At 36.2% G+C, this 18,721-nt stretch overlaps 2 protein-coding genes and 1 non-coding gene across 3 annotated transcripts; all 3 read left to right on the top strand.

Annotated features, from left to right (window-relative positions):
* Window positions 1-5,012: 5,012 nt before the first annotated feature.
* On the top strand, window positions 5,013-6,131 carry LOC116203188 (dehydration-responsive element-binding protein 1E-like). The gene has a single exon (XM_031534851.1). It carries the CDS (start codon window positions 5,208-5,210, stop codon window positions 6,006-6,008), a length of 801 nt encoding a protein of 266 aa, XP_031390711.1. The 5' UTR covers window positions 5,013-5,207; the 3' UTR covers window positions 6,009-6,131.
* Window positions 6,132-12,482: 6,351 nt separating this feature from the next.
* Window positions 12,483-17,029, top strand: LOC116202591. Its single transcript, XM_031534190.1, has 3 exons — window positions 12,483-13,734; window positions 15,796-15,916; window positions 16,301-17,029. Exons 1-3 carry the CDS (start codon window positions 12,874-12,876, stop codon window positions 16,819-16,821), a joined length of 1,503 nt encoding a protein of 500 aa, XP_031390050.1. The 5' UTR covers window positions 12,483-12,873; the 3' UTR covers window positions 16,822-17,029.
* A 1,373-nt stretch (window positions 17,030-18,402) lies between these two features.
* On the top strand, window positions 18,403-18,474 carry TRNAG-UCC. Its single transcript has one exon. It is a non-coding gene; the product is annotated as a tRNA-Gly (tRNA).
* Window positions 18,475-18,721: the final 247 nt, after the last annotated feature.

An 18,721-nucleotide genomic window follows, 5' to 3' on the forward strand; every position in this document is an offset into this window, starting at 1 on the left:
GTCATGGCAAAGCCGATACATCTTTCCTATTTGAACTTGAAACCATTGAATTAATTAATCGTAATCTTTCAATTGATAATTTTTTTTTCGATTACAAGGGAGACCCGTATGCTTAGTACAATGAAATAAAAATCATGATAGCTAATAAAGGAGTACGGGTAGTTTTACTAGGTATCGAACATGAATCCTCTTGGTTGCCAAGTGAGAGCCGCGCCATTGTGCTATATCTCTTTTTAATTTTCAATTGAGAAATTTGATCTTATACTTAATTAGTTTCATTAATATCAAAACTGTTGGAAAAGATTTTTCTGTTGTCTAGCTTCTCGCTGAACCGTGGCCACGTTAAATGACAAGCACAACGTGAACTTATCCCTATATATCGCCCAAAGTCGCTTAGTGAAAACTGAACTGATGCCAAGTACTCTCATTAAACTATTTATCTTCTCCGATGTTATCATTTGAATCCACCGGAGGACCTTATGAAATAAAAATTTATAATAACATAAGAATCTATATTCAGGGAAGAATATTTTCTACAACGATACTAATTATTAGCCAACAAAAAAAATGTTACTATTGAGTTGCTTCGTGTAGAGCCGGGGCTATGTAGGGCGCGAATTTGTGACCAGGAGGGAATAGATTTCTCTTCCTATAGGCCAGATAGCCTAATAGCAGTTAGTATATATGCTAAAATATTTATAAATAAAGAAAAAAAAGTCTTTATGGGATGATTATTTTAAATCTAAAATACTTCAGCCATTATGTAAGTAATCAAATATTCGCATGTAGTTTATGGCCACATGACATAAAAAATCAATGACAAATGATTGATTGCGATTGTCCATGGAAGGAAAAGGAAAAACAGAAACAAGAGTACTTAAAATCATCTTAAAGATGCGCCTAATCAAATCCTTTAATTATCCACATTTAATATATGTTTTTGAATATTGGTATGTTCAAGTGATGGGTAGGAGTCGTTTTAAGAAGGACCAGAAGAAAAGATGAAAATGATGAATCGATGCACGACAATCAGACTCTTGATTATGCCTTTGTGTTTTGTCTCTTCTCCGTCAGAAAAAAAGGTTCCAACCACTGTTTAACAATTTTCTATTCTTGTACTCTAAACACGTGATTCATTGTGCGTATATTTCCCACATCTTGCTAATTGTACAGTATACCATCGAATAAAAGGACTATCCTCTTTATACATTAGAATGCATGGACTTCTTCTTTTTTTTATGTGCACCGTGATATTTGGAAGCCCAATGGCCTTCGACTAATTCAATCGAGTCGAGTCGAGTCGAGTCGGTCCACTAAGGGTAAAGTTTTTCCAGTATAAATCCTTTTCCATTCACAAAATCCGAACCCGATATCTTGTTTAAGAGAAATAATCGCTGAATCATTTGAATTAATTCATATTGGTAACATGCAATGTCTCCCATAACATGCATGGACTTAAATAAGCGACTGCATTCATTATTGTCGATGCAGTGAATCACGCGTTTTTAGAAGTGCTGAGATTAAATTTAATGTCAGCATCTGTGTAGAAAGGCATAGAATTTACTTTACTATATCCCTGCAAATGAACTGCCTGAAATCCGTAATTTTGGATAGTGTAAATGTCTTTCAAGTAAGAAACCAAGAAAGAAGGATAAAAAACAAATACCTAAGAGGATCCGATTATTTTTTATCTTGTAATTTTCGTTTTCTTGAGCATTTTATCTTGTGCACTCGTCATGTACTTATTACATGTTATGAATAAATTTTCAAGGTTGAACGGGAAAAACAAAAACAAAAACAAAGACAAATGCTTTATCAAGAACCACTCCACTTATTTCACTTTTAATTAAATGAGCACGAGACACAGACAGCGGACCAATTTGTACCATATGAAACCTGTGTGTTACTTTGATCATTATCTAGCTATATATATACATATATATACACTAGTGAATTTACATGCGCATTACACGTGAAACCTTCTTTGATATTGTTAAAATACATAATACTCGAACGACAGAATAAATAACAAAACTCTTTTAAAAAAAGAAATATATAAATAATAAGTAAATTAATAGTATCTCTTTTTGAATGGATTTGTGACCATTTCTAATTAGAAATATGTGCTACTTTAATATATGAATAAATAAAATAAAAAATAATTAATAATATCTATGAGGGTTGATGACATAAAAAAGTAAAAACTTGGCCTTTTTATTATTTCTAGCACGAATTTTTTAATAGAAAAATTACAATATGAGTTTCGTATAATGTCTAACATGTCATCATTTTCCTGTCAGTTTTAAAGGATTTTTCTAATATAGCACTAACATTGTCGACATAACACATAAAAATATACTAAATGGACCCCATGAGTAGTTAAATATTTAATTAAAAATAAAAATTATTAAAGAAAATTAATAATATTCACAAAAAATATAGTATAGAAAATTGAACAAACTTGTCATACTTTTATAAATAGTATAGATATTATAGAAAACAGGAAAGACACCTTTCCCTATTAGGAAACAGATTCATGCCACCAGGTCGGAGCCCCTATGACAGCCCCGGCCACAAAGAGTCCCTTGTGGTATGAAAAGAGTCACTTCCAGAAGATACATTGACCTTGTATTAGGAATGAAATAACCCGAAAAAGAGATTCGGGCCATTGATGCTTCTAACACAACTTGCATCTCATACATTGATCTTTTTTGTTGGGAGGATATTTACCTTTCTGTGCAAGGAATAAAATCAACTGCTCCATGGACATGACTAGCACTATGTTCAGGAAAAGAAATACCTATGCTCTTGCAATATACCATTGTAAAAGTAAATAAATTTATAATCATCAATAAAAAACTTTAAATTGATTCATGATGCAACCTATTCTTTTTTATTTTGTTAAAAATTTTCTCTTTATTTCAACTTTTTCGTTTTTGAACTTCTATTCTCGTGGCCAAAAGAAAAAAAAACTTCTATACTCAATATTAGGCAATACTAGTGAAAATGCCCGCGCATTGCGACAAGTTTATTTTTTTTTATAACTGATTAGATCTTATATTAGTAGATGTGGATTAATTTACCCGTGCCATGCACATGTCTAAAGATTAAGACAATACTTTGGATTTCATTATTTTTATAAATGTTACTTTGTAAAAAATTACATTAACTTACCACGTTAAAATACGTGTCTATATTCAAGAATATAATTATTTGTAACAAAAATTTAACTAATCAGAATACAAATGCATATTAACACATCCAGTTTAGTAAATATATGATAAAATTAAAAATAATTCTTATATAAAATAGTTTTTTAGAAAATTGCGAAGTTTAGAAAATTATAAGAAATGAACAATCCAAATAAAATTAAAAAATTAATATCAATTTTTTATAAGCAATATTTGACCATTTTAAAAATGTAAATAAAAATAATGTATTGTTATTTGAAGAATTAATTTTTTGGGAAAAATGACTAAAATTCTTGAAGTATACTCAAGTGTTTTTATTATTGATAGTATTAAAAATATATTGATATAAGTATAAATATAAATATAAATATAAACACAATTATATAAAAGAATAAAAACATGTACATCTTAAAGTCCTATAAAGTATAAACCTAATCTACAGTTTTTATTTTATATACCCATCATTTAACTACTTGATTTTTTTATTGCGAAAACAGAAGGAAGAAGGGGTTTTGCAATATTTTATGTAAAAATTCTTATTAGAAGACACATGGCTTCCAACTCTCGTTTAGCTTAATATATAGAAGACATAGATATAGATGTAAATAAATAGATGGATATAGTCATACAGATATGGATACATCAAATCAGATTATATTCCCTAGTACTCCAAGTCCGCCATTATCTGGTAATATACATGATCTTTATATACATTCTGAAGCTTGGCATAGTTTTTTTTTTGTCTGCACCACTTAATATCCAAAAGTTTTATGGGCTTTGATTAATCTGGGTTTGAACTGAGTGCGCATTAAAGGGTAAAACACTTTTTCAATCGTGGATATTCTCAATATACAAAACTCGAATTTGTGACATTGTATAAGAAAAATATGTGTCGAATCATCTAAATCAATCCATGTTAGTTTGGCATAGGTAATTTTTCCTGGGGATTCACAATAGCTTGAGCCAATTTAGCTAACGATGGTCAAGTAGCCTAAGCTGCCGGTTGAAATTAGCAATTTAGCATGATGCAATCTACTAATGCACATTGGTTCATCTTTTTCTCTTCTTTTTTTCTCTCCAGTGTTCATAAATAGTCTCTTCAAAGTAGTCGAAATCAATGTTATAGCTTACTTATCCAAAAATGCTATATTAGCTTCTTCTCTTTTTTACTGTTACAAGGAAGGTTTATGGCTCAGTACAATGGAATAAAAGTTGTAAATATCTATTAAATGAACACTAGTAGTCTCACCTGAGTATCAAATCTGAAATATCTTGATTATCGGATGAGAACATACGCCACCGGGACACACTTTTGATTATGTTAGCTACTTAAAGATGATATTCTTTGGCATGATATAATTGGCTAGGTTGATATCCTATAACATCATGTTCTTTTTATTTAGTCGCAATCGATGCATTATTAATTGTTCACATGATTCAGATTAAATGCTCGAAACTGATCCTGATGGGAGGGAGGAGCAGAACTTCTCACGTGGTCGAATAAAACCTTATTTTCCACGTGGTTATTTTCATTCCAAAAGCAGCTGCAGCAGAAGCAATTAAAGCACGAGGAAAACACCGAGTGACTTCCATGATGACCGCAGCGGAGGAAACAACAATGGGAGTCAATCTCCAGTGCAGTGTAGGGACAAGACTAGAGACAGCCTCACTTCCACTCTTATTCTGATTCCTTATGTGGGAACTCGTTTTGGGCCCCACCACGTTTGTTTTCCACTCCCATTCCAATCTATCAGTCATACTTGATTCACTCCCATTTCCTACTCAATGCAACGGGCGCGCATATATATATATATATAGGTCGATATCATATACAAAGACATTCCCACATTCGCTTGTCATCTACAAACTCGAGCGTTTCAATAGAAATCACCGAATCTAGATTATCGGAAGACCTACTAAGCGATTACGTATCAAGAAGGAGTTGTGATTAAAGCTTAAATACACATAGTTTGTATCTGTGAGTTTTGAGACTTTCAACCGTGCGCCAAATTCTATATGGATATAGCTTACGTTTGCCGGGGATATGATTCGCAGTCGTTCGATTCAGACTGCTGCACCTACACCACTAAGCTCGCTGAGTCACCTTCCCCATCAGAGTTGTGCACGCGGCCCGTGGTGCACTCTGACGAGGAGGTGGTCTTGCTGGCATCGAGCAAGCCGAAGAAGAGAGCCGGCCGGAGGGTCTTCAAGGAGACACGCCACCCTGTCTACCACGGTGTGCGAAGGAGGAACAGGAATAAGTGGGTGTGCGAGCTCCGTGAGCCCAACAAGAGGACCCGGATTTGGCTCGGGACGTATCCCACTGCCGAGATGGCAGCAAGGGCACACGATGTTGGAGCCCTCGCCTTGCGGGGTAAGAGGGCGTGCCTCAACTTTGCAGACTCTGCATGGCGGCTCCAGGTTCCTGCCTCGAGTGAGGCAGCCGATCTCAGGAGGGTGGCGCTGGAGGCTGCAGAGGCATTTCAACCCCACGAAGCGAGAAGCAAGGAAGAAGCCCGTGACAGTACTGCCGATGGCGAGGAGCAGGTACGGGAAACTATCACTGTCAGTTCTCAAAGCTTATTTTCGAGTTGTCCCGAGGTGGATGTCACAACATTGCCGGAGATAAGAACAGCAGTGTCCGAGGATTATGCGAATTGCGACGGAGGTGATCAAGAGTTAAACATGGCAAGGTGGGCCGACCGGCCACTGCTTTCTCCCCCTCCTTCTTGTTCGGGGCATAGTACCATCAACTGGGATTGTTATGATGCTGAAGTTCACGACGTCGATATCACATTATGGAGCTATTCCACATAATCTCTTAGAGATAGACAACTAATTAATTAATCAGGAATAATTTTTCTGGTTTCAGTGCAAGACCTTTTTTTTTTCTCAGCTATTGTCCTGCTTATTAATCTTTTGACCACTTTTTTTTTCCGATGAATTTGGAGCTAAGCCCAATCTTTTGATCACTTTTCCGATTACAAAAAGACCAATGAATTTAGTACAAGTAAATAGAATTTAAATAAATGGATACAAGTAATATGATGTGGACACTAAATCTGAAACCTCTTAGTTCCTACGCGAGAGCGTGTATCACACCTCACTATGCTCCTTTTTCTCGGATTAGAAAAAAAAAAGATTGTACAGTGGCAGCAACAGCGCTAGCATATCTATCATAGGATAGATCATGTAGATGTATAGATTAGCTCATTTACATTAATGATCGTGCCGCAAAGTTCTATAATTTAAGTGTGCATCTTTTTTGGTGAAATACGGGCCAAAGCAAAACATTAGACAAAAATTACTAAGAAACATCAACAATGTGTTGATTGAGTAGTAAATAGTTTTAACCTTCTAAGAAGGAGAATGCAAGTTTGAATATCGAGAAGTGCATTTATTAGGAGAGAAATAATCTTTTATACTCGATTCACAAAATTGCAACGGCAATATCTTCCATAATTTAAGATTACTGAAAAAAAAAAACTACTAAGAAACTCAACAAGGAAACCCCGACTGCATCGAAGAGCGAGGTACCAAGTCCAAGAGTCTATGCACTGCCATTAGCGGCAACAAATATTGTCGTAGATAAGATAAAATGTAAATGGAACTTTATTAGGTGATGTTCACACCTAAATGGTGAAATATATGCTAGTCTGTTCCGCGCGCTTTGTGCGGATGCATTGAGTTTTCATAAGAAATTTTCACGTTAATAACCAGTTAGGATTTTATCAACCATCTTCTTTTTAGATAATTATATACTGATTTGATCAAAATTCTAGTTTCTATTAAGAAAACTTACGAAATCAAATACAGTTATTGTTTATGTTGACAAATAATATGTTCTTTTTAAAAAAATATTATATGTAAATGAATTAAAACCAGTAATTAAAGTTAACTCTCCCAATATTCATCCTATATAAAAGCAAATTAAGTATACTAATATATTAATGTGTATGATTCTTAGTAATAATTTACCTTGACAAAGCATATATCTGATGAACATTGAATTTCTCCAACCCATATTGGTGGTTTTTTTTTTATCGGTTACAAGGGAGGCACATGAGCCTCGTACATATTGGTGTCTTTCTTAGCAATAATTAATCATAAAATCTAAAACTTTTGATTTTTTAAATCTAAAGATAGACGCACTGTCCATTTTAAAATTCATATAATTCATTCAAAATTACTTGTTTTTAATTTAAATTGAAATTTTTTATTTTATTATAGAAAGTAATATATAGATATATGGATGTGAGAGTAATATAATTCATACAAAAATTATCTTAAACATTAGGAAAAACTATACACTTAGTTGTTTAGGTTTGAATTTTTTTCGTCCTTTTTCTAATTATTTATTTATTTATTTATTTATATCATATACCTTTCATTACTTTTTTGTTTCAATCCTTTTTTTTAATTCATTTTCAGTCAATACTTTTTTTTACTTTTCTATTTTCATCATTTTATTAAATTTTTTATCATAGAAGATTTTAACTTTGGTCCTTAACCTTTTAAAATTATTCTTTTATCCTAATTCATTTTTTGGTTCGATTCAAGAAAAATTGAACCAAAAAAAGAATTAGGATAAAAGAATAATTTTAAAAGGTTAAGGACCAAAGTTAAAATCTTCTTTAATAAAAATTTGATAAAATGACAAATAAAAAAGTAATCAAAAGTATTGGATGAAAACAAATCAAAAAAAGGAAAAGGACTAAAATAGAAAAGTATTCAAAGGTATAGTATCTAGATAATAAAAAAATTAGAAAAATTACTAAAATAGAAAAGCATCCAAATCTTTAGGACCAAATGTATAGTTTTCCCTAAACATTAAATATATATTAATAATTATATTATTTTGTATTTCTAGGTGTTCTTATAGTTAAAATGGGAGTTGCAGGCTTTTTTCTAATTTTCTAAAACTCTTTTATGATTAGGATAATTTATTAATTACTTAATTAATTATTATATTATAGAAAATGTTGAGTTAAGGATTTGAATTTTGACCATTATTCTTGGCGGAAAATTTCTTAGTGTTTCCCCGCTGTAATATTTAATATATAGATACGTAGACATATAATTAAATTCATTCAGAGGTACTTATTTTGAATTTTAATCAAAGTTTATTATTTTACTGTATGCGACAGATATATATATATATATAATTTATATTACAAGTGAGATTATTTGAATATCTATATATACATAATGTAAATGGTTGATAATTGCATATAATTAATTAACGTTAATAGTGACGAATGAATGAGGAGCTTCTATTTCGTCAAGTGGGCATCCGTGGCTAATCCGGTGATTGACCGAGTAATTATATATTATATATAGATTAAAGTTGTTATAATTCCTCTCTCAATGTTCACATTCTCAAAAGATGAATTGAAACTTTTAATGGACAAGAACTAGAATATGAATATCATATTCATATTCACAATCATTACATTACAAAAAAACAGAGAGGCGGGTGCATAAATTCCTAATAGTAGCAACTAGCATGTCTGAACTTTTGTCGCATTTCACCAAAAAAAAAAAACTCCCGTCGCTTCAATCCAATTGTGGGCTCCAACGAAATTGGTGATGGGCTTTTGGCCTGTGGAACTTGCACTTTCCATAATTTGTAGGCCCAACTAGGCGTTTGATCACCGAAGCCTATTTTAGTAGAAAAGTATACATACAACTTTTTCTTTCACTTATGAGAATCAGCGATTTTTTTTTTTTGCTGAATAAGAATCAGAGATATCAAATATGAGTATCATTGTATTAAATCCTTTTACTTCGATTTATGAAATTATTATGTCGACACATATAAGAATATAGGATCTTTTTGACACACGGTTGATAAGGGAAATTTTCGTGGCTGCTTAAAATTGTCGATACTAAATTCGTGATCTTATGGTCGAAAATCATTTCAAGTGATTACTCTTTTTTTTTCCCTGGTGGATCACTTCAAGTGATTACGTCATCTAATTAAATCATGTGAGGTACTTTCGTCGGACAAAAAAAAATCATGGGAATCACTATCTTTTCAGCTAAGGTAGTCAAAATTGAGTTTATTTAAGTAGAAATGATGGAGGGCGCACATAATTGGAACGTAAAATCGAATCGTAAAATCGTAAGGCATATAAAAAAATGATATAATGTTACATAATAATTTTAATCTATTTATGTGATCAATAGTCGTTATAGAGTTAAATCTCAATATACATTCATACTAATGTTCCATATAGCAATATAAATATTATCTCTTTTTTAATATAATTTTCAAACGTTCATTTTGCATAGAAATTGTTAGAAAAAAAATTATGAATAAATTTTGCATTTGTTTTAATTATTGCTCTATACTGTTAAGTCGATGATAAGATTGAATTAGTTTCACCTAAATTGGATTAGAAAATGACAATATATTAGTTTAATTTTGACCCAGTAGAATTGAGTTTCTACTGTTTTTATTGAACAGAATCACATTTCTACTCGAATAAATCAAAGTTAAGTTTCTACGGCAAGTAAGGTAAAAGCATAAAACCGTAAGATTTTAAGAGTTAGAGTTGTGATTTTGACAACAATAAATCAACTGATCTAGTAAGTAGTACTCTTATGAGTAAATAGAAGGTCACTCATGGGAATTCGGTGGAAGTTCCTATCAATCTACTCCATTTCATAGGTCAATTTGTTGGGTTGGTGTATCAAATTACGAAATGAATCTATAAACTCTTGATTAGGAAACATCGATAATGTCTTGCGTTGAACTAATAACGACGACCTAACGCCTATAGGATTCCTGAGCTCGGGATATGAGGAATTTAATAAAATCTGCAATACAGTGACCAAAGAGACGACATTGTAAAGCGAAAAACACACAAATGAGGAACTGTCTAATATGTATCTTAAACATGTGGGGCAGCTCCACCTGCCTGTTTGCCTCAAAGATCTCTAAACGCTGGGATAGTTCTAAGTGAATGCACTCAAAGGTGTCCGATTAACATATCGGGCATCTATGCAATTAATTGACTCTTACTTGGTATGTCTAGTCATTGCAATAATTAATCCCTCTCTGATCTCGGGTACCCTCTTTGTATCTCTAGTGAAAGAATAGCTGGCTTATGGCCACTTCTTCCGCGTGGGAGAGGTGATAAGTGACCCGGGCCCTTTCATCATAGAGCGAGCAGAAAAAAGAAGAAGCAAAAATGGTTCAGACGCGAGCCCTTGCTTATCGATATATACCTACATCATTAAATTCTGGTGTTTTGTGATTTAAAAATTTCCTCTTGAACAAGCGAGAAAATAAATTTAACCACAACGCAGTATAAACTTGGATAAGTCATTATAGCACGTAAAAATAGCCAAGTTTTTACATAACCCTGGAAGACATCAAACGAATCCCGAAGTTCATTTATCATAGTTAGTTTTTTTTTCCCCTAAATTATTTTAATGAACCATATAACGAGGCCACCAATCAGAGATGCACAAGTTTTCTTTTTCAACAATTAGCCGAAGGTTGGAGAAGAATATTAGATATTATCTTAAAAATGCTACTATAAAAGTAAAAATCTGTTTACAATAATTAACTAATTTACAAGTTTTGTCGGAATAAAAGTAGGTGGAGAGTTGAAAAGCTTTCGAACTATTAATAGTGGCATAAACCGTAAGATTAGTGACTATAAGTAAATATATGTTTAAATATATATGTGTGAGAACATACATGTAGTGGAATGCTTAAGGCGAGGTTGGAATACCTTCAATTGAACAACTTCATTTGAAATACTCCATTTCGATTTCGATTATTCTATTCTTTTCCAGGAACCAATTGCAAGCATGATGGTTTCCTTCTCTTTATGCTTTTTTTTTCCCTTCCATTATATATATATTAGAAGAGCCAGCAATCTTAGTGTTGCTCATCATTTAAAAGGTCTGATCGTACACTGAGTCCAACTGGGGGCACAGGACTAATGGCAGCGCCAAAGGGGCTTCCCGATTTGCAGGATTAAATATGTCTCCAGATACAGGTATTTTTTGAATATGTCCCAATTCAATTCAATTCAATTCCCCTGCACAAGAAGACAGAAACAATTACATCCTGGGTTGATCGTGGCCAATGGCAAGCTAGGCTATTGAGATCCTCTGGTTTTCTCCATGGACGGAAGAGAGTGCGCCTATTGGGCAAGAGTTAAATGGATCCAGTACACCGATCCGCATTAAATCTTTGTCAACATAAATTGTTTTTCACCGGTGGAACATTTAATTAGTCAAATAAATTAGATTTGATCTAGGAAATTGGATGAAGGGGCAGTCATAATTGAGGGTTTTTCCTAGTAAAAGGCCAAAAAATATTGAGGACAAAAGACCCAAATAGTACAAAAAAAAAAAAAAAAAAGTTTGATGCAGTGACATTATCATTGACAATGAGATACAGATCTAGTTGAATCTAACTAGAAGCAGGAGGGACCACAATCTCCATTATCAACTCTATCAAATCTTGTTATTTCTATCTCTCTGAGCTAACTAGGGCCCTTAAGGTATGCTGTGAAGTGGTGCCTCCCTAAGGTGGCACTAGCTCGCCTTAGGCTGGTAGGAGCTCCCTCTCGTTGAAGTGATGATGATATTAGATACAAATCTAGTTGAATCTAACTAAGGTAGGTTGGATCTTACAGGAACTGGGAGTGATAAGGGAGGAAAAATTGAGAGCATATTCAGAGAGTATATATATATATATTTCTTGGTCTTGGATCCGACCCCAACGCTGAGAGCGACGAGAGCTATGAGGCTTAGGAGAACGAGGATCCTACCACACAACAAAAGGAAGATGACGGATGCTGGAGAAATTTCAAATTTGAATATAATCTCAACTCTAATACCCGTCGCCATCACTTCTTCCATTGATCAAACCAAACCGTGGTGGTAAATGAAATGAGTAATAAATAAATAAATAGGCAATAAAGTAACAAAATGAGTGGAAAGAGAGAGATTAAATGACAAGGACAAGCACACGTGCTCAAGTGTAAAGTATGGTCAGCGTTTGCATGCATGGGAAGAGCGTCAAAAATCGCAATCTCAGATTCTGAAGGTCAACTTCCGGTCTCAATACCCGTCCAAACCAAAACCCCTTACCCCCCCCTCTCTCTCTCTCTCTGTCTGCCCCCTCTTCTCCTTTCTTTAATCCCCAAATCGTGACCCCCGGTAAATTAATTAATTCAAATCAAATCAAATTAAATTAACAATTTCGAACAATAGTAAAAAAATCAGACTTGAGATTCAAAAAATTTCACTCCAAGAAGCATCCATGCTTCTTCTTCTTCTTCTTCTTCCTTCTTTCCTCTGATCCTCTGCCTCTGCTTTCATTTCGTCCTATTGTATTGTACAGCACAGAGCTCAGTCACACTCACACTCACACACTCACTCTGTCCTGTTAAAAACCTCTCGAGATCTTCACCTCCTCCTTCCTCTCACCTTCTCAGCCCCAGCCCCCTCCTCCATATATATATAAATTCACCTCGCCCCAGATAGATATTTAGATGAGATGAAATTTCCTCATTGCCCACTTAAGCTTTTCCGCCATTAATGCCCTGCCCCCACTCTGCTTGAAAGCAACTCCTCATTCTCAATCTCCATTATAATTTCACTCCCCTGTCCATTGCCTACTCTGTTTTGTAGATTTCGAATCCCATTGGCAGACATGGAGATTACGGCTTTTAGTCCCGGAGCCTTGGCCGACCGGAAGCTCCGGAGGCCCGTCCTGATGCTCAAGGACTACCTCCTGGACGACCTCAGCTCGTGCTCGTCCAATGGCTTCAAGTCCTTCCCCCGCCGCCCCCAATGCTGCCCTTCCACCGTCCGCTTCCTCCTAGACATCGACCTCAAGGCCAGGGGTGAAGCAGCGGCAGCGAGGACTAGGAGGACTACCGCCTCCAGGCGGGCCCACCACCATCGTGACCGCCCCTCCCTCAAGAGGAACCCCTCCAAGGCTGCGTCCACCACCGTCTCCGCCCTCCACAGGGCCTCCATGAAGGTCATCAACGCTGTCAAGCTCCTCCCGTTTCCCTCCGTGGCCAAGTCGGCCACCTCAGGCAAGGCCCGCCGCAGCCTCTTCCCCCGGAGCCTCTCCCGCAAGCTGCTGAGCAAGCGGTTCTGGCGGAGGCCGGAGCCGGAGATCGGGCGGTGGAGGCTGTTCCGGGAGTTCCTGGCGGAGAAGGACCCACAGGCCGATCAGCTGAGTACTTCCCATTCCCAAACCGCGAGCGCCACGTTGACCCCGCGGGTCTCGGCGAGCTCGAGCAGCGGCCATAACGGCAGCAGCAGCAGCTGGGACAGCAGCGAGTTCGGCGCTGTTGACACTGTCAGCACCTTCAGCGGTAACTCCGTTAGCTCGGATGGGGACGCCGTCGTTTCCGCCGAAAAAGATTTACTTTTACCGCCAAAACCTGCGATGGAGGAGAAAGTAAAAGCGGATAAAGTCAGCGGGAGAGTCGGCGTTACAGTCGGCGGTAACGAGGAGGAGGAATCCCCTGGAGCAACCCCTCCCGCTGCATGCACTGAGGTGAGCAGTTTCTATCAGATGCTTCGCATGCACTGTTCTGCCCATAATCTCTGTTTTTTATTAACTTTTTTATTAATTTCTCCTGTCTGTTGGCGGCATTTGTTTTTTTATATAGATAGATACAATTGTCCGATGGGATCTTCTTTATTTTCTTTTTCGAATTTCTCATTGATTCGATCTACATTACCATCGGTTTAATTTGCTAATATCACTGGAATTTTCGTTGATTTCAATTTCGACTCGAGTTTGAGTCCATGTATTTCCGCAACACGGTCTATGGAGGCGATCGAATAACATAAGAGTAATAGTACCGCTTTTGATATCAGTAAAATAAATCCTTATAGAATCTTACCATAATTGTTTGGGGTTAGACAGAGAGAGAAGAAGGAGAGCTTTTTGTTTTTTTTTTTTTTTGTGGGATCGCCTGAAAAACAGCTGGCTCTTGACTGCATGAGATTCCACGTGTGGGTGGGGACTCAGGCCTCGGGAATTGTTAGAGTACTTCTCGGAACTGTTGCAAGCCGAAGCTTCGAGTGATTCGACGCCTAAGATTCCGCTCAGTGCTGGTCCACTGGCGGCATCTACGGCGATGGATTGTGCAAGACTACCCTGCGTCCTACTACGCGAGATACTAGATTGGACCTCCTATTTTATTGTTTTCTCACCTGTCGGGCCACGTAGGCAAGAGAAACTGGTTTTTTGAGTCGGCTAAGATATTTCTCTTTTGGTCTGAGAATTCGAGTTTCGAGTATATTATCATGGTCACATTAATACGAGACTGATTTAATATACAGTACATTATTATTTTACTATAGTTCAAAATTTGAAAGTTAATTCAATTAAATAATGTATAGATATATAGTTCAAACGCGGTGTATAGTGAGCTTTTGTACTTGGTTCAAAGGGATATATTCAGTTATATTTCAAATTTTTGAAAGTTAACTTAAATAATATTTAATTAATATATGTAAAACCCGGGCTCGCATTCATAAAACTTAGGTTAAACAAATACTAGGGATATGGAACAGCCAACAAATATAAAAGTAACACAAGTCTTCTTAATTTTAACACGGTAACTTCGAACATACACAACATATATAATAGATGGATCTATATTTGCGCGTGCAACATCATTGGTCAAGTCTAGTTACGGTACATGTAAAAGTCCAATAGCCGAACTTAATGAGAGAAGCGTCAATGTAAGACAACTACGTTTATGTAATTTTTCCATATATACACACACACATATATATATATATCTGTTTCTTCAATTTGAATTTTTATTTCTTTTATGACTGGAGAAGCAGAAAAGGGAAGCGAATTGGAGTCTTTTGTCTGCATTCATAGGCTAGGTAGTATTTTTATTTTTGCTGTCGTGTGCAATAAAATATACGGGGCCTGGCCTTTATTTGTAGATTTCGCTTTTTAGGGTTTAGTTAATTGCCACAATTACTTCTACCGGTCGCATGTTGTAGGACAATATTTATTGTCTTGTAGTGTATTAGGAAAATATATAATGTGTTGCTGAAGCATCTAAATTGGACCGACGTAAGATTGGAGAAAAAATAAAATAATGGGTCCAATCTTCTTTGACAGATGTCACATACTTGTCTGTTATTGGGGTTGACTTACGCAAAGGTGAACTACACTCTTTGGATCTTACCTCTGAAAGGGTCGTTTTGGGTGTCTGTTGAATATTTTTTTTTTATCAAAGTGGAACACTCGACAAAAAAAAATCAATGCGAAGTACTGATTGGCAACTCATTATTTAATTACCCAAAAGAAAAAAGAAAAGAAAAGAAATTGGCAACTCATTGAACGCGGGATGCAACCAAACTAATTTTATTACTCCACGCACCCAGTCATACATACACTCTTAATGTGGGACTTGAAGCCCCACCCACGAGAGGATGGGGCCCCAAGCACCGCAAGAGGCCGCCACACAATGAGATCTATGCTTACGCTTAGATTTATCATAGAACAGTGTCTTCTCATTATGGAATTTTCACAAAACAATTTTCTTTAAATTAAATAACTTATTTGAACTTACTTGTGCTGCAGGATTGGCCAAATGAGGAGAAAGAGCAGTTCAGTCCAGTATCAGTTTTGGACTGCCCATTCAAGGATGATGATAATGAAGAGATCAGCTCGACATCGGAGTGTAGTCCCGAGCATATTGGAGGTGAGTCTGTCTTCCCCGTGAATTTTACCTCGATTATACCTTGTTATTATACCATTAAAAAAAAGAAAAAGAAATTGCAACCACTTGATCTTATATGGACTATTATGTCATGCACAATTTAATCAATCTTGCTTTCTAGTCTGAAAGTTGAAGGTCTCTATTCAATATTTGGTACCGTCATAAATAGACATATATACAAGTCTCACTTAGCCAAGGGGATATATAATTTAATTGATGTATGCATCAATTTGTGGTGCAATTTATACTAAAACAACTGCTAATTTTCAAAGTTTGTGGTTATGTAATTTGGCATGTCATATTATATATATATATATATATATATGTTAATTGATGATGTCATGATGATTATATGATCATATTCAGGGTCTAGGAAAAAGAATGGGCACAAAAGCCAGAGGATCAAGAGCCTCTCTCAGTTGGAGCCACTGAACTTAGATGGAAGGTTAGCGTTCTCTGAGCTCGACCATGGACCGGTTGCTGAGTCGACCATGCAGTCATACTCTAGCCCGAGCACAGCCCAATATGCTGAAGAGAACGAAACCAATGTGGGAGTGGAGGAGCTTCTTAAAGCTATCAAGATTAATAACCCTGCCATTGGCCTTGATGTAGACAACCTCTTGTCTGATTTCTGCATAGAGAAGTTAGAATCAGGCAGTGTATCCACGCTCGAGGCCCTGGAGGTGGTGCAAGACTGGGTGAATGGGACACCGAGAGATATATCGTCTGGATGGGAGGTGAAGAGTGGGAGAGCTGCCTACGTGAGGGACATGGAGGAGAAGTGCGGGAGCTGGAGGGATTTGAAGGAAGAACGCGAAGAAGTAGCCATGGAGATAGAGGATGAGGTTTGGAGGAGTTTGATGGAGGAGATCCTGCTCGATCTCTAGAGAACACAGTTATAATAATAGGAAGGAAAACTGTCCAAATGTTGCATGTTCAGGTAAGAGACCATCAGATCGTGTCAATACAAACAGGTGAAATAATGTCTAGGCTGCTTGATTAGCGAGGAGAGAAAACAAATAGTAATTTGGATCAGAATCTTATACTATGTTTCTTGTTGACAGTTTCATAAAGTAATGCTAGCTAGCCTCGAAAGTTTTGCGAAATTTTCAAGGGATTTCTCATTTTTTTCTTATAGATTGACATTTCTTTGCTAATGCTCTCCCAACAAATATTGACATTTCTTTGCTAAAGCTCTCCCAACAAATATGTAGTAGGGTTTAGAGGCTATTGTTTTATGAACATCATGTCATCTTTAGCCAGCCGGAGTCTCCCTGCAGGCAATGTGGGGCTACTGTTAAGTATGTGATCCTACCGTCCTGAAGGATTAAAGGACGGTGCAGCTAAGATACCAAATAATTAAGCCATCCGATCCATAAACCACTGGATGGAGCCTCATTTAGCAAATCTCGATCATTATAGGGCCAATCTTGAGTGCTGATTGATTGATCTTGAGTACTGGATGTCTTCTATGTTATCTCTCTCTCTCTCTCTCTTTTTCTTTTTCTTTTTAAATAATAGTGGGAGAACATGATCAGTTATATGCGGGACCAAAATTGCAGATAAGATAGACGGAGTGTCGACAAGAAATTAAATCACGGTCAACCACTCGCTTGTTCCAAATTATTAGCACCATTTTTTCATTTTCCTTTTTTCTGGTGAAGAGAGTTTTTTTCTTCCCCCAATCCTCTCCCCACCCCCACCCCCCCCCCCCCCCCCCCCCCCCCCCCGCCCCCCCTCCCCCCCACACTCGTAGGTCCGAAATTCATGGGAAAAGCGTCTTTTTGTGAGATTGAAGTTATGCAACAATTTCAACAAAAAAAAAAAAGCTATGCAACAATTTGAAGTGGACGAAATGACATGCTAAAGAAAATTAAGTCGAAGATAAACGGTGATAAGAGCTGAGGTAAAATGACATGATGAGACTAGAACATTGATCAAGAGTCAAGATGCGTATTCATGACCCAAATCTTTTGAAAACAGTTACTTGTATTGTTGCTTATTCGCTTAAAAATCTTACTTATTAGAGGTGCTAAAAGATGGCATCATCTTTTCTCTACGAGTCTATAGAAAAGTGTATACGCTTTAGGATTTATATTCATGTGGTTATTTGACTATGCTTATGATCTTTTTTTCTTTAAAAAGATAATGATAATTTCGTTGAATGAATTATCAAGAAAATGATAATATATCAATGAATGAAGCTTAGTGTATAATTGTACAAGTGGCTGATTGAGTAGGTGTCGATTTCAATCCCCAAAGGGCTCTCCTTAATTAGCCCAAACCAACCCAAAAAAAAAAAAAAAGAAAGGATGACACCATTAAAAACATGTTTTATAGTGGTGGTTCCATTAGGACCATGTTCGGTTAGTTTGAAATTTAACGGGCTTAAGGATAGGCCCATTTGGTTAGGTTAAGTGTGGGACAAAATTTTCAAATCTTTTAACATTGAATAAATTTCAACAACAGCGTTTGTAGTCCAACGGTTATGATAATTGCCTTCCAAGCAATAGACCCGGGTTCGACTCCCGGCAAACGCATTTCTTTTGTTCAATTTTTTTTTTCCCTCCGGTAAAAGATGTTTTCATCATTGTTTTTCCTCTGTGCTGTCTTTGACACTTCGTAGGCTTCACTAAGAAGTTGTGCCAAAGAAATGGAGGTTGAAACATTCTCGCAGATGAATCTGTAAATCTACTAATCCCTTGTCTCTATTGGGTTCAAGGATACGTCCTTCTATTTCAGGAAGATCGGCATAAAACACAAACAAATATTAATGTCCAAGATATA

The sequence above is a fragment of the Punica granatum genome, chromosome 4 (assembly GCF_007655135.1).
Source record: "Punica granatum isolate Tunisia-2019 chromosome 4, ASM765513v2, whole genome shotgun sequence".
In the NCBI taxonomy this organism is placed as follows: Eukaryota; Viridiplantae; Streptophyta; class Magnoliopsida; order Myrtales; family Lythraceae; genus Punica; species Punica granatum.